Raw genomic sequence first — 17,319 nt, forward strand, 5'->3', positions numbered from 1 at the left:
ACCATTCATCAGTGATTTGTTTCGCTTTTTTGTTTTGTTCTTGGTGTGAACAGGCCGAAAAACGTACCTCTAAGAAAGCAAAGTTCTTGTCCTGGTTGATCTGCACTGCGAGCACAGGACTGCTGGGAGCTTGAGACAGTCCTGCAAGTCTCATCTGGGTATTGAAAAACTCAGCCATGGACTCCTATGAGACAAAAACAAGCGTATTTTGCGTATTTCCAATTTCCAAAGTTTAAGCCGGTTAGTTCTGGTCTTGTGCTGGTCAAGCTGGTGGAACTTATTCATCAGCAAAAAAAAAAAAAAGAAAAGCTAATTGGTTGACCAACGGAGGATTGCTGGTTAACCTAGTTAAGAAGCCTGGCAGGGACACCAGCAATGCTGATCTTTTTAACAAGGGAATTATACAAATGTTATGAGGGACACTACTCTGGGACACTTACCTCAGTGACACCAAATGGGATGTTGCCAACATACAGGCGTCGTGCTTGCCTGGTCATCTGACTGCCAGCGATGGGCACTTGTGTCGGTGCGACTGCCAAACCAGTATTAGTGGATGTAGCCAGCAGAGCTATGCTGGGGATCTGACCAGCAGCTTCATTGCAAACAGAAAAAAATTTAGACAATGACCATAATTAATCATAATGCCCATGAGTTATTTATGAGTGGACTGCCAAAATGGAGAGGATGCTTTTTTTTATTTTTATTAATTAGTTCTGTTGAGTCGACAGACTCCCTCGCTGACTCAAGAGGTCACATGGTGACAGGATAGGTTTTACACTATAACAGGATGTCACAAAATTAAGTATAGAACATTTTAGAAAACATTTCAGCACCTTGCATGGCTTTGTACTGCATTGGAGTGATGTGCTCAAAGCCTGGAGGGGGCACATCCCAATATTTGCACATCTTTTTCTTCCTTGTTCTGCGTGGAGAGTAGCTGAGAAATGAAGATGCCAAAATACTTCATCTGCTACTGAATGTAGGCTGTGTTAATAAATTGTCAGCTTAGTAGACATGTTTTACAGGCAGACTTTAAGGCTGGTCTTGTGTGGTGTCTAGTCACCTGTGTTTCTTATGATCTCTGGAGCTACTCCTGCGCTCTCTGCTCTTACGGTCTCGACTGCGCTTCCCTTGAGTGCGACTGCTTCTGTCTTTGCTCCAGCTGAGCCGTTTCTTGCTGCGACCTGGAGAGCTACTGTGACTCCTCTTATACCTCTCCCTCTCTCTCTCTGCAGGAAAAGTGTTAAATAATGTTTGAGGGAAATATCTTCTTTCTTTGTGAAACTTCAAAATGCACCCCAAAATATTTCATTTTCTGAAGGAAATAAATGTTGTTTGCCCGGGCAAAATTGGCTGTCACAATGCTAGATGCTACTGAAAGTATCTATTAGTAAAAATTGGTTTTAGTAATAATATATATATATATATATATATATATATATATATATAATATTTGACAGATTTGAGATATGTCAAATATATGAGCTCTTATCTGTTTAGTCTATAAATACAGTGGAACCTGTGCCAGTTGTCACATGGGGATGTTGTCACAAGCACTCAAAAAATAACTCTTAGGCTGACCTTGATTCAATCATGGACAGAGGTTCCACATGTTTGAAATGAGTTTTCTTAAATTAAAATTATCAAGTAATTCAATTTAAATACTTTCAGTAGAGGAAACCTAATTGAATAAAGTAAACCCGACAAAATGTATCATGTCAAAATAACTCAAATGAAACTCTTTTAGTGAAATGCTAGCCAGTGACAGGAGATATTAGCATGCTAAACACATTCTGGTGGGAAGCACTATTGAGTGCAACTTGGTCACTATGCTAGTCACAGCACTATTGGTCACAGCAATTGCTTAATGGATAAAGCAACATAATGCAGAAAACTCAAGATGTATTGGTCCTCAACCTAACTCAAGCTACATTCTTCACCATGATGTAACCCCCAAAACTACAACATAACAAAAAGTCTTGTACTCTCAACATCACAAAACATTAACCCTTATGTTGTGTTCCGGTCACAATGTGTGTTGAGCTCCCTTTTGTGCATCGTCTTTCCATGTACACTCTTTGAGTAATATTTCAAGATCTACTTATCATATTATGTTGTGTTTGGGCTCGTTTGATTCGGGATAGTCTGCTGTAAGTTACGATATGCCATTGTCTATGTAAACATGTATGTTTCAGGAAGTAATAAGGAAAACACAACACAAGGGATAAACACTAACATGTCTCCCCCTTTAGGACATCAAATAACACTTAATTTTAACATTTACTCTCCCTGTTGAGTCCCATGTAAAGCATGCTGGGAACTAGAAATCCTTTTCCCAGTTTCAGTAAACCAAACAAAAAAATATTCATGTTGTCCCAACACAAAATGGATTATGCAAAGCTGACAAGACACTTCTTATGTTGATTCAAGTTTCCTTGGTTACATTAGTTTTTTGAGTAATATGTCCATGGGAGGATTGAGTAAAACTGACGATAGTTGATTTTTTTTTTTTTTTTTTATGAGGGAAGCTGTATAAGGTTTTGAGTCAAAAGTCCAAAACACTGCAAACTAGATACATTTTTTGAATGGTTGCACTAAATGGGATAAGTTGTCACAAATGAACCTGCCGTTAAACAGTAGTAGGTTTCTTGTGATCATTGGGGGTGCTATTCAAACAAATAAAATCTAGTGCACATCTTTGTTTAAATTTACACCTGCAATATACTGTATATTTAGCTTTTTAACTAAATAAAAAAAAAAAGTAAAACAATTATGAACAGCGTTGGAGGTAACGTGACAAAAGTAATGTGTGTTACAAAATCAGATTACTTTTTCGAGTAACGAGTAATGCAATATTTTATATTTTAGACCATAATATCTGAGTTACTTTAAGCTGACGCCCCGAGCAGACTACAAGCCTGGGAGTCGATTTAGTCAGAGAGGTGCGGGAAATGCGGCAAGAGATGCTGAAAATGTCGGCAATGCTGACGAAGGTCGTTGCTGACTTGGAGGATCTTGCTGTGATACGTCGATCGATCACTGGCATGGAGGCGAAGTTCACTGTTGTGGTTACAAGAGTGGGGGATGTCGAGAAACAGATCGATTACTTGGAGTCATCGGAGAGGAAATTATCTGCTAATCCACTAGCGACCAAGGTGGATTTGGAGCGTGTCTGGGAGAAGTTGGAGGACAGGAAGAACCATAGCTGGTGGAATAACGTCCGTATCGTTGGAATCCCTGAGGGAGCAGAGGGACAGGATACAGTGAAATTCCTAGATGGGCTCTTTCCGAATCTGCTCAGCATAGCAGGCCATAAGCTGGAAATCGAGTGAGCTCACAGGGTTCCTGCTCGGCGATCCGTGGAGGGAGACAGGCCCTAATCAATTCTGGGCAAATTTCTGAGATCATCCGATAAAGATCTTGTGTTACGTGAGGCGAGGAGTAAAGGAAGGCTTTCTTGGAAGAACCACAGCATTTCTTGTTCCCAGAATTTGTGAATTCGGCAACGTGATCGATTCAAGGAATGCAAGAAACTTTTACACCAACGGAAGATCGAATTGAGAATAGATGCTAAGGATGGCCGTAAAACATTCACATGCCCACAGCAAGCGATGTCCTTCATACAGTCAATGGAGTAAGTCATCTTGTTGTACTCACGTTGCAGCCGAGTGGACCGACACACTAAACATTCGCTTGACTGTTTGAGGATTCTGCGTGCTTTTTTTGTGCTGTTTCCGCCTAGTGGATGGAGTATATATTGTAGAATAACACACCTTCAGGACAGTTATATGGATGAACCTACACGCTCTTTGTGCTTGTTCTTCCTATTGGCTGGAGTTTGTTTTGTGGAGTATTTTTTGCAAAGTCAATGGAGTGAGTAAATCATCTTGTTGTACTCACGTTGCAGCCGAGTGGACCGGCTCACTAAACATTTGCTTGACTGTTTGAGGATTCTGCGTGCTCTTTTTGTGCTGGTTCTGCCTAGCGGCTGGAGTTTATTTTGTAGAGTGTCACACCTTCAGGACAATTTTATAGATGAAGCTACATGCTCTTTGTGCTTATTCCGTCTATTGGCTGGAGTTTGTTTAATAGATTATCTTTTGCTGTGTAATTCTGTCTCACAAAATTGGTATAGAAACACCAGACTTGAGCAATCCGATGGCAAAGTTGTCACGGGGGTTCTTGTAGGCGTGCATGGACTGTTTGAGTTTGGAGGGATGGATGCCAGTTGGCACTGTCATGCACGGGGTTAATGCGCACGTTTTTCTTTTTTCTGTTTGTTTGGTTCTGGGGGATGTTCGGGTTTTGATTGTCGCACTAATGTGGACTTTATAATCTTGTTTTTGACGCACAATCTATTTTTTCAATTATGTCAAAATGTAAAATGTTAATAAGAGAGGATTGTCTCTCTCCACGTGGAATGTGAATGGGTTGGGGCAACCCATAAAAAGAAGGAAGGTTATTTCTCTTCTTAAGTGTAAAAAATATGATAAAGTGTTTCATCAAGAAACGCATCTTTCGTCGCAGGAAGCTGAAATATTTGGGAGGATATGGGTTGGGCATGCTTTCTTTAAAGTAAGAGCAGGGGAGTCATTATGCTGATAAGTAAATATCTACAATTCAAATGACTCAAACAGATTACAGATAAATTAGGAAGTCATTATTGTTTTAGCTGAAATTCAGAGGCAAAGTCATATTTTGGCTAATATTTATGCACCTAACTTTGATGATCAGGGCTTTTTTTTACAGATCCTGAAGGGATGTTGCAAGCCACTGGCACCCCTCATGATATAATATTGGGAGGAGACTTTAATCTTTTGATGGACTCAGTCCTTGATCATAGTGAAGCAAAAGTGTGCAGGCCCCCTAGAGCAGCATTGATGCTTCACAGGATGTGTAAAAATCTTGGTCTTACAGATATTTGAAGAATTCTGAACCCATCTGGGAGGGACTATAAATTTTTTTCATCAGTCCATAAGATTTAATCTAGAATAGATTTTATTTTACATGAACAAGTAGAAGTCCCTCATTTCACCTGTCATTGATTGCTCAATTGGAAACATTTTAGTCTCGGATCAGGCCCTGGCGTGTTTAGAGGAGTTGCCACATATGAAGAAAAGGAAATCATATAGTTGCCGATTTAATGTATCCCTTTTGCAAAATCCTGAATTCCAACAAATGTTAAAGGCTGAAATAAATGTCTATCCTCTGTGGGCATGTCTTGGGAGGCACTTAAGGCGGTTCTTAGGGGCCGGATCATACAGTATGCCACATTCACCAAAAAATCCAAAGCACAAGAACTCATGGAATTGGAAGGGAATATTAAAAGTGCAGAGGCAGAGCTGAAACAAAGAATGTCGTCTAATGGCCTCAGAGAATTGACCTGATTGAAATACAGATATAATACTATTTTGTCGTGGAAGGTGGAGTTTTAGCTATTCAGGGCAAGACAGTCATACTTTGAGTCTGGGACAAAGCAGCGAGGCTTCAGGCTAGATATATAAAACAGAGAGTTCAGCAGTGAAATCTGCTGGTGGTAATATATTTACCATGGCCACTGATATTAATAATGCTTTTAAAGAATTCTATCTTGATCTTTATATTTCCACATCTTCATCTACTGAAGAGAATATTAGAAACATTGTGGAACCATTAGAATTTCCTAAACTGTCGGCTGAGCAAAAACATTCTCTTGATTCTGAGATACACTTGGAGGAGCTTGGTGAGGTAATTAAGGCCTTGCCTACAGGCAAGGCTCCGGGGCCAGATGGCTTTGCCGCTGAATTTTTTAGATCTTTGTGGTGAGCAGGGCAGAGCTGAGCGGCGTCTGGGCAGAGCGAGGCCGGGAAGATAAGTGGCGAATGACTTTCACCTGCGTGCCACACCGGTCTCACGTTCCAGCGAGGGGTGGCAGGAGTACTTAAGGAGAAGAGACAGCGGCAGATGGGAGAAGAGATGCGTGAAGCTGTTTGTGTGTATCTGCGTGTCAGTGTGGAATACTGAAAAGCAAACCTTTTGTGTACTGCTGAAAAGTGACCTTATTGTATGCAACTGAAAAGCGCAACAATAAATGTCTACGTGTTTTGTCAAGCCGGCCCCAGCTTCCTCCTTTCCATAATTGTTACAATTTTATTCTACAGAACTGGCTCCACTTTTGCTAGAAGTTTATACGGAATCATTAAAGAATGGAAAGCTTCCGCCAACCAAGACACAAGCCCAGATCAGTCCGATTCTTAAAAAGGACAAAGATCAAAGTGAGTGTAAGAGTTACCGTCCAATTTCCCTGATCCAGCTAGACCTTAAAATATTGTCAAAAATTTTGGCTAACCGATTGAGTAAAGTTACGACATCTCTTATCCATATAGATCAGATGGGTTTATTCTGGGCCGTAACTCTTCTGATAACATTAGGCATTTCATTAATGTTATGTGGGCAGTGGCGAACGATCAGACTCCGGTCGCTGCCATCTTGTTTGATGCCGAAAAAGCATTTGATATGGAATGGGATTATCTTTTTAATATTTTGGAAATGTACGGGTTTGGGAATATTTTTATTGGGTGGATTAAGTTACTTTATAGACACCCAGTAGCGGCGGTTCAAATGAATTAATTTCAGATTATTTTACTCTGGATTGTGGCACCCGGCAGGGTTGCCCTCTTTCCCCCTTGTTGGTTTGTCATGCCCTGGAAACATTAGCAGCCACGATAAGAAAGGAGGATGATTTTCCAGGGGTGGTGGCAGGAGGTGTGGCGCCAGGAGGTGTGGCGCATAAGTTTTTGCTTTATGCAGGTGATGTTTTATTATTTGTCTCCAGCCCTACTAGATCTATGCCTTGCCTCCACAGAATTAACAAATCAAATCCCTTTATTGTCACTCAACCATATACACAAGTGCAACAGTGGGTGAAAGTCTTGGGTGCAGTTCCGATCAACACAGCAGTCATGACAGTGATGAGACATATACCAATTTACAATAAACATCAGATTTACACCACACAATTTACACATCTAATATACACATAATTACACACAACACAATATACAAATAATAATATACAATGTACAGTATACAATACACACAATATAGAATACACATACAATAGAATACACAGTATACGATAAAAATAGTATATATAAAATATACAGTAGGTTGTATGTGCTGTATTGACATTCAGGCTGTAGGCTGATAGTCAGTTGCCAGTGTGTTGTTAAGAGAGAATATAATTTATGACAGTCCAGTGTAAGATTAATAAAGTGCAGTGCTGATGTATATTGGTCGTGAGAGATCAAGAGTTCAAAAGTCTGATTGCTTGGGGAAAGAAGCTGTCATGGAGTCAGCTGGTGTGGGTCCTGATGCTGCGATACCGCCTGCCTGATGGTAGCAGTGAGAGCAGCACATGGCTCAGGTGGCTGGAGTCTTTGATGATCTTCCGAGCTTTTTTCACACACCGCCTGGTATATATGTCTTGGAAGGAGGGAAGCTCAACTCCGATGATATGTCTGGCAGTTTGCACCACCCTTTGCAGGGTTTTGCAGTTGAGGGCAGTGCTGTTGCTGTACCAGGCAGTGATGCAGCCAGTCAGGATGCTCTCTATAGTGCTGGTGTAGAACCGTGTGAGGATGTGGTGGTTCACTCCAAACTTCCTCAGCTGTCTCAGGAAGAAGAGGCACTGGTGAGCCTTCTTCACAATGGCCTCAGTGTGAATGGACCATGTGAGTTCCTCAGTAATGTGGACACAGAGGAACTTGAAGCTGCTGACTCTGTCCACTGGTGCTCCATTGATGGTGATGGGGCTGTGATCACTGTCTTTTCTCCTGAAGTCCACCAGAAGCTCCTTGGTTTTGCTGACGCTGAGGGAGAGGTTGTGCTCCTGACACCAGTGTGTCAGAGTGTGCACTTCCTCTCTGTAGGCTGTTTCATCATTGTCAGTGATCAGACCTACCACCGTTGTGTCATCAGCAAACTTAATGATGGCATTGGAGCTATGTGTTGCCACACAGTCATGTGTGTACAGGGAATACAGTAGTGGGCTGAGAACACAGCCCTGCGGGGCTCCAGTGTTGAGGGTCAGTGATGAGGAGATGTTGCTACCCATTCTAACCACCTGGCGTCTGCTTAACAAGAAGTCCAGGATCCAGCTGCACAGCGATCTGTTTAAGCCCAGAGCCCGGAGTTTCTCATCAAGCTTGGAGGGCACTATGGTGTTGAATGCTGAGCTGTAGTCTACAAACAGCATTCTCACATAAGTGTTCTTTTTTTCCAGGTGAGAGAGGGCAGTGTGTATTGTAGATGCAATGGCATCATCAGTGGAGTGGTTGTTGCGGTATGCAAACTGCAGTGAGTCCAGTGAGGCAGGCAGCACAGAGCAGATGTAATCTCTGATTAATCTCTCAAAGCATTTGCTGATGATGGGGGTCAGAGCAACAGTATGGTAGTCATTTAAGCAAGTGATTTTGGATTGCTTTGGTACAGGCACAATGGTGGACGTTTTAAGTGGGGACTACAGACAAAGAGAGGGAAAGGTTGAAAATGTCTGTAAAAACACCAGTCAGCTTGTTCGCGCATGCTCTGATGACACGGCCCAGAATGCCGTCTGGACCCGCGGCTTTACGGATATTCACCCGTCGGAAGGATCGGGTTACATCCGCTACAGAGACGGAGAGTGAACTAATCTCTGTAGCTTTGGCCGCGAGAGCTCTCTCCGCGAGGGCGGTGTTATTTCACTCGAAACGAGCATAAAAAGTATTAAGCTCATCCAGGAGAGAAGCAGCAGTGTTCACGGCGGAGTTTTTATTCCCTTTGAAGTCCGTGATGATATTAATTCCCTGCCACATGCTTCTAGAGTCAGTGGTGTTGAACTGTCCTTCAATCTTGTCCCTGTACTGGGGTTTGGCTGCCCTGACAGTTTTGCGGAGGGCATAACTGGCTTGTTTATGCTCCTCCGCCTTCCCAGAATTAAAAGTGGAGGTCCGCGCATTAAGTGCCGCACGAACATCGCTATTAATCCATGGTTTCTGGTTAGGGTAGATCCGTATTTTTTTTGATCGCTACAACATCCTCTATACACTTCCTGATGAAACACGTTATGCTATCAGCGTAGACCTTGATGTCGTCATCAGAGGCAGACCGGAACATCTCCCAGTCCACGTGATCCAAACAGTCTTGTAGCATAGAATCTGATTGGTCCGACCAGCACTGGATCGTTCTGAGGGTGGGTGCTTCTTGTTTGAGTTTCTGCCTGTAAGCAGGCAGAAGCAGAATGGAAGAGTGGTCCAATTTGCCAAATGGTGGGCGGGGGAGGGATTTGTAGCATTCCGGAAGGGAGAGTAGCAATGGTTCGAAACCCAGTCCCCTCACATGTTGAAACTGATGTGTTGGTAGTATTTCAGTGCTATTGACTTGAAGTTGGCTTTGTTAAAGTCCCCGGTCACAATGAACGTGGCCTCAGGGTGTGCGGTTTCCTGCTTGCTTGTACTCCCATACAGTTCCTTGAGTGCCTGGTCTGTGTCGGCTTGTGGCGGGATGTACACAGCTGTGATAATGACCGCTGTGAATTCCCTCGGTAGCCAGAATGGTCGACACAGAAGCGAGAAATTCCAGGTCAGGAGAGCAGAAAGACTTGATAGAATGTATGTTCCTCTGATCACACCAGGATTTGTTGATCATAAAACAAACACCACCACCTCTTTTTTTACCTGAGAGGTCTTTCGCTCTAACCGCTTGGTGCACGGAGAACCCCTTGGGTTCCATGGCTGAGTCTGGAATCTCCGCAGACATCCAAGTTTCTGTAAGGCAGATAATGCAACAGTCCCTCATCTCTCGTTGGAAAGAGATCCACTCTCTCAGCTTGCAGAGCTTGTTGTCCAAAGACTGAACACTTGCCAGTAGAATACTGGGTAGCGGGGGTCGATTTGTGCGATGTCTTAGTCTGATGAGAACGCCGGTTCTCCTTCCCCTTTTCCGGCTGCGTTTCCGCGGCCAGGCTGCCCAGACAAAGGGCTCCGCTAACGTGTTTGTAAATAGCGGGTCAGCACTGAGGTATTTAAAGTCCGGTTTTCGGTGTGCTATTGCAGAACCAATGTCCAAAAGTGTTTGTCTATCGTAGACAATAAGGCAGACAACATCCAAGACAAAAAAACATAAGAATTGTAGACAAAACAAACAAAAAACTGCAACATTGGGTCAGAGCTCGCAATGCAGCAGCCATACTCGGCACCATCTTGCTCTACTAAGCAAGGAATTAATTATTAATTCCTTTTCTAAGTTCTCAGGATACAGAGTGAATTGGTCTAAATCCGAAGCTTTGGCTCTGACAGCGTACTGCCCATTAACGGCTTTTCAGCCGGGCACCTTCCAGTGGCCCAAACAGAGCATTAAGTATTTGGGTATTTTATTCCCAGCAAATTTGTGTGACTTGGTTAGAGTTAATTTCGACCCTTTAATAAAAAGGGCTTCATTACATTTATCTTTGACTGGGAAGGTTAATGTTATTAAAATGAATTGTATTCCAAAATTCAACTACCTGCTACAGTCTATCCTTATAGATATCCCCCTCTCTTATTTCAAGCAATTTGATAGCATAGCGAAGTCCTTCATTTGGAATGGTGAACTTCCCATATTACACTTCAGTAAGTTACATAGGCCGATTGACAAAGGTGGGCTAGGCCTACCCAAGAATTTGTTCTATTATTATGCATTCTGTCTCAGACATTTGGCTCACTGGTCACTTCCACCAGAGAGAGCCCCTCACAGGTTTTGTATTGAAAAGGAAGTTCTTGCCTCTCTCTCGCCATTGCAAAGCCTTTCTATCAACCTAATCTGAGAAGTTAAGTTACACCCCGTTATCTCGCATTTGCATGCAGTATGGACAAAAGTGTCCAGAATGTTTAATTCAGACATTTATTTAAATGTTGCTTCGAGCATATGGCTGAACCCAAAATTATGTATTGATAAATCCCCTTTCTGCTGGACAGAGTGGATTGTGAGGGAGATTAATACGCTCGGTGACCTATATGAGAGTGGAGTGGAGTGTTGAGATCCTTTCAAAATATGGTTCAACATTTTGAGATTCCCAGGTCCCAGATATTTACAACTGCACCACCTGCCCTGTGCTATTTTTGGGAGTAGCATACACCCCACTAAAGCGGTAGATACTCTGGAAGTGGTGATTACTGCTTTTGGAAAAGGTCATGAGGCATCAGTGTATTACTCCCTGCTAATTCAGAATCTGGGGGACGGAGCTTCAATTCCTCTCAAGAGATTATGGGAGAAGGATTTAAACTTGGTATTGGAGGACAGAGTGTGGGCTAGGATTCTAAAAAACATCAAGTCTGCATCGAGATGCAAGGGTGTGTTTAAGATTTTACATTGATTCTATTGGACCCCCTCTAGATTGTATAGGCTTGGTCTTAAAGACACACCCACCTGCTGGTGATGCCATTCAGAAGATGGGGACACAGCCCATGTTTTTTGGTGGTTTGTTTAGATCCAAGAAATTTGGTTGAGGGTTCAGAGTTTTATATGTGATGTATTGGGCACTCAAACTGCATTTTGTCCCAGACTCTGTATTTTAGGTGATGGGGCAGTCATTAATAAAGGGGATAAATACATAAGAAATTGGGTTCTAGCCAGTGTTATAATCGGCAGACAGATTATTCTTAGGGGATGGAGGTCGGCTGGATTGCCCTCATTTCGGGAGTGGTGCACGGAGATGGGCAGGGTGGCGGCATTTGAAGAAATGTCAGATAGAAGGCTAGGCAACCTGGGGGTATTTAATAGGAAGTTGGGCATTTATTTTACCTTTTTGGAAGGCTCTTGGGGAGGGGCAGTGGAGAGGGATTCATAATTTTTCATTTGTGTGATTATTATTTATATATATATATATATATATATATAGGTTTTTTTTTTGTTTTCTTTGTGTGTGTACTTCAGCTTTGGCCACAGGGATGTTTGTTGGGAGTCAGGGTGGGGTTGAGGATTGGGAGGGGGAAAGGGAATAGTGGGGCTTAAAAGTTGATTCTGTACATATATGTTTTGTTTTTCTGTTTCATTATTTGGAATCAATAAAAAGTGTTAATCGAAAAAAAAAGAAGCATGCACTGAGATGACTTAAGTGAAAGATATTCATTTATTCATCAGACTTATTCCTTGAACAAGTTAGGCTGGCATTCCCCACTGAATTTTATCCTGACTTCTGAAGAACATCTTAAGTTGACTCTGGCATTGTCGATGGGCATTGTCGATGATGACATGATGCAGGTACAAGTGTTGGACTTTGCTGCTTTAGGTAAGACTATGGTTATTTTTCACTATTCATATTGGCTGCCATGTTGATGGAAAAACAAATCATGCATATTCATGTTATTGATTCTTTATTATATGACAATATCTGTTTGTTTACTATGTTGTTTTGTCATGAGTGTTGTACAGTAGCTAGCATGACCTGTAATGTCTCTTGTATGAAATGCATGGCTTACTTGTATGGAATGCATAGCATAGCAGAAGAGAAATTGGCTGTGAGAAAAAAGTAACGCAAAAGTAACATCACACTTTACTTTCCATAAAATGTTTTACTTTTTAATTAAGTTACTTTAAGGAGTAATGCAATATTCAAACGAGTTACTTTTAAAAGTAACGTTGCCCAACACTGATTATGAAACACAACACATGAAACAATAAAAATGAAAAAGGTAACTTACAAAAATATCAAGCTGTTGTTTTGGCCAACTAATATATATATATCTACCTATCTATCTATCTATCTATCTATCTATCTATATATATATATATATATATATATATATATATACATACATACATACACACACACACACACACCCCCTTCTCTGAAAGTAGGCCAGTGTTCTCTGTGTTTATTGTATTCTCTTGTTTACCAGACAGCTATTATAAAAATATGATAACATTGTAACTTAGTTTGGAGGATAAAATTCACAAAGATTATTCGAATATAAGAGGGTTTTGAACAAGGTGTTTGAATCCAACATACAGGACCACTGACAGAAAAACAACATCTGTGTAATTGGACTTTTGACACAAAATATTGTGACAACTTCCCTCTGTGACAAATAACCCTGGTCTCCTTTGTATATACAGGTCAATATTAATATTTAAAAAAATTAAATAAGCTACAGTTACTGTCTTTTGGTCGATATGTGTAGTGTACTGTAAAATTAAATAACACGGTGTCAACTATAAATCGGTATAAATCGTTTGTTTACGTTCATTAGCCACACGAAAAACATAGACTGACCCAGAACAGCATAATAACCAAACCTGTATAAAATCATTCCAGCACACGACAGCACATGAATACTGGAGGAATGTTTACCTTGTCGATTTTCGCTCAGCTGTTTCTCGAACTCCTCGAAATCAGACATGATCTCATATGAGCTACAGTCATAAACAGTCACTGCATTCACAACATTACACAGAGCAAACGCAGTCTAATGTCTGCTGTCTCATCTGTTAACACTGTCGCAATGTTACCATGTGCTGAAAATGTGTGCGTGTAGAAATGTAAACAATCTAAATTCGAGACAGGGATCTTCTTCTTCAGTGGGTTTAATGGCGGGTTGCAAACCAGCTTTTTAAGTGCATACCGCCACCTACTGTGCTGAGTGTGAAGAGACTTCAGTGTAGGCTTAAATCAGGGGTCGGCAACCTATAGCACGTGGAGGGGTAATCACTGGCATGCCAGCAGCGGTGAGAGAGGAGCAGACTATTTTATTCATATGAAATTCTGCACCTGCATTCCAGTCTACATCTTGATGTAATCCATCCTCATGATCACGCAGCGTGTTTTTATGAGCTGAGTGGGAGGCAAAACAAAAAGTAAAAATGTGACGACACTGCAGTATACCCAACAGACTTGTGCAGCACGTGCAAGCCATTCATGCATCACAAGCCGGTAGCGCTTCACATTCGGTTAATCGCGCGAGTAAACGTGCCCACTTTGCTTCGGTCAGACTGCGCAGATGACAGCCTACATTCCGTGTTTCATTTGTTTCTTTTTGCTTTCAGAACAACACGTGATGTAATAAGAAAAACACCACTATTAATCCTTGAGATTTCCAACCCAGCATACAGGTACACCGTCCTTAAAACATAGTCACACTCAAAATTACATTAAACGATTAAAAGAGAAAACAAACCCACATTGAGGGGTTCAAAGGTCTATTCAAAATATAAATTAAACCTGGAAATAAAGTTTGAGGATTTTTCAGGTGTGATTCACCAATAAGGGCTAAATAGTTGATCGGCTTGTGATGCGAGCGCGAGTCATTGGTTCTCATCACATTTGAATGGTGTTTAGTCTCCCATTCAGCTGATGAAAACATGCTGTGATCATGAGGAAGGATTACATCAAGATGTAGATTGGAATGCAGGTGCGGAAAACGTCATAGAAATAAAATATTTTTTTGCTCCTCTCTCACTATTGCTTGCGTGCTAGTGATTACATGATTATAATGGCATAATATAAGAAATATTTAAGATTCCACATAATTTTGTGATCAGTAATCAAATAAGCAAATTTGTGACATTAACTGTGTGTACTCATTTTGTACAAAAGGACAGGTTTTCTTTCATTAAAGCACTTTCACAAGATGCTCTGTGAAAGTTCACAAGCATGATCATGATTATATCAAAATTTTCACTCACACTGTTATGCTGATAATATTTTGTTATATAGCAACATTTCTACAGCCCATTCCTTTGCTTTCCATGCAAATGGCAATGGTTGTTTCCCAACTTTCTTCATGTACAGACTTTGCATGATGATCTATTTTATGACCCTTCAAATTGACCCAATAAGCCATTGCTAATTTTTTCCGTCTTATATCTAACGGTGTCTCTCCCAGCTGCACCTGCATTGCTGCAATGGTGTTGTATCAACAGCACCCAAAATACACCTTAATTCTTGAGCTTGTATAGCATCTAGTCTCTTAAGCACTGTTGAAAATGCAGATCCATATACTATACATCCATAATCTATTACAGATCAAAGGAGAGCACAATATATGCCCATTATTGATTGTTTGTCTGCTCCCCATTCCATTCCTGCTACACACCTTACTAAATGTAACACTTTTTTACACATTTGTTCAACATAATTAACATGAACTTTCCATGTAATCTTGGTATCATACCATAACCCCAAATATTTTAATCTGATCACCCTTTCCAGTGTTTTTTTTTATACAAATACAGTTTCATGTTTTCTGCAACCCTTTTCCTAGTTAAAAAAAAAAAAAAAACTGACAGCATGTTTTGGATTTGGAGAATTTGAATCCCCATTCCAGCAACCAATTTTCAACAGCCTCTATTGCTTCCTGAACTTTATGTACAGTGTATCTTACATTTCTTCCCCTTTTCCACATTATGCCATCATCTGTATATAATGCCTGCACTGATTCTACTCTTTCAAAATGTTGTTGATCATAATGTTAAATAAAACAGGACTGCTGGCACTCCCCTGAGGTGTTCCATTTTCTGCATTTACCATATGGGACAGCACAATACCAACTTGGACTTGAATTGTGTGCCCAAACAGAAAACTCAAAATCCAGTTATATAGCCTACCTGTCACGTCTAGACGTGTTTTTGTTCATGTTTTGTGTTCATGTTTTTTATTTTAAAGTTTAGTTCCTGTTCCTGTTCAGGTCATGTGGTTTCATGTCATGTTATTTCCTGTTTCCATGCCATGTTTGTTCCTGTTTCCTTGGTCATGTGATTTCATGTTTCCCTCCATGTTCATGTGTCTTGTTTTCATTGGTTTATTGTCTTGTTACCTTGTTATCAGTTCTGTCTTGTCATTGGTTACCATTGTCATGTTTCTCCCTTGTCCATGTATTTTAGCCTCATGTTTGCCATTGTCCTTTGCCAGATATTGTTTAAGTGCAACATTGTTGGATTGGTCAAGTCAAGTCAAGTCAAGTCAAGTCAAGTCAAGTCAAGTCTATGTTTATGTTTTGTTTCACGTTTGGATTTACGGTGAAACAAAACAAAAGGGTCCCACGTCATGGTCGACGAGCCAGGGTCCCACGTCATGGTCGACGAGCCAAGGTCCCACGTCATGGTTGTGTCACAGCCACACCAGAGTCAGCTCCATGCCATGTCACAGCCACGCCAGAGTCAGCTCCATGCCATGTCACAGCCACGCCAGAGACTTCTCCATGCCATGTCACAGCCACGCCTGAGCAAATCCTATCTTTTCCAGGGGCAGTTTGTTTAACCCTCATCAGTACTCTTTTTAGTTCCCACATTTCAAAAGTGGCATCTAAAGCTGTCAGACCACTTGGTTTTTGATTATATAACTCTTGATGCTGCTCTAAGATTTCCTTCCTTTTTTCTATACTCTTCATCTAAATTATTTAAACTATGTGCCCTTTTAAATGTGCAGACTGAAGGGGGGGGGTATTCTGGAATCCCCTGCCTCTTCAATATATATATATATATATATATATATATATATATATATATATATATATCTCCTTTGAGTGATTTGTAATGAGTTATTAATCAATATTTATCCTTCTATATATCAAATGATTTGAATGACTTCTTCAAGCTTATGAGATTTACTAGTTATAAAATTACATGTCTGAAACGTGCTCTATCTCTCTTTGTGTGTTTATAAGAAAAGCACCTAACACCTGTTAAAAACCTATATTTACTCTTCTAGCTGACCCTGACAGCCTAGGTCACTGGGGGTCACTGAGGCCTGTTGCCTATGTGACAATTCTTAGTTAAAGCATTTACTTTACTTTTCATCTTCAATCACTAGAGAATAATGACGAATATTGTCTGAACCTCTTACTGAGAGAAAGCATATCTAATCAGTATGTTTTGGGAAAGTTTCCTGATTAGAGCCAGAGCTCGACCAAATTCAACCTTGATGAAGCTGTGTATCTGTGTGTTTCTGTTAGGTGAGATGACCATCTGACGGAACAAACTGGCATCTACCTCAGATTGGTGACCTCAGTGGGTCACTTTGTGCCTAAACTGGGATTTGACTGACGTCCTGATAATCAATGGAGATATTCTTCTGGCTAACAGCCCATATATGGAAATTTTCAGTTTATCTGTGTCTTAACCAATCAGAATCATTCAACCTGACATGATGACGTAGCTTAGTGACTTGTGTGAGAGTATAAATGCTGCTGTAATGAGAATGTATGGAGATCTCCTATGAATTTCCATTCCTATAGAACATATTACTCGGAAATGATCACTACCTATTTTTGACTGATCTAGAACTTCCCACTGACACTTTAATGCCATTGATCCTGGTACTAAAGT

General features: G+C 40.9%; 1 protein-coding gene across 2 annotated transcripts in view; it reads right to left on the reverse strand.

Moving 5' to 3' along the window:
• LOC127450348 (splicing factor U2AF 65 kDa subunit-like) overlaps positions 1–13,580 on the reverse strand; it is a 36,949-nt gene extending 23,369 nt beyond the window's left edge. For both annotated transcript variants that reach the window (XM_051714400.1, XM_051714401.1), the window contains exons 1-5: positions 13,349–13,580; positions 1,064–1,229; positions 834–937; positions 441–592; positions 68–184 (exon numbers count right to left, since the gene is read on the reverse strand). In XM_051714400.1, the coding sequence (XP_051570360.1) occupies positions 68–184; positions 441–592; positions 834–937; positions 1,064–1,229; positions 13,349–13,397 (588 nt within the window). In that variant the 5' untranslated portion in view covers positions 13,398–13,580. The remainder of the gene's footprint in view (positions 1–67; positions 185–440; positions 593–833; positions 938–1,063; positions 1,230–13,348) is intronic.
• Between the last annotated feature and the right edge of the window lie 3,739 nt (positions 13,581–17,319).

This window comes from Myxocyprinus asiaticus, chromosome 13, assembly GCF_019703515.2.
Source record: "Myxocyprinus asiaticus isolate MX2 ecotype Aquarium Trade chromosome 13, UBuf_Myxa_2, whole genome shotgun sequence".
Taxonomy (NCBI): Eukaryota; Metazoa; Chordata; class Actinopteri; order Cypriniformes; family Catostomidae; genus Myxocyprinus; species Myxocyprinus asiaticus.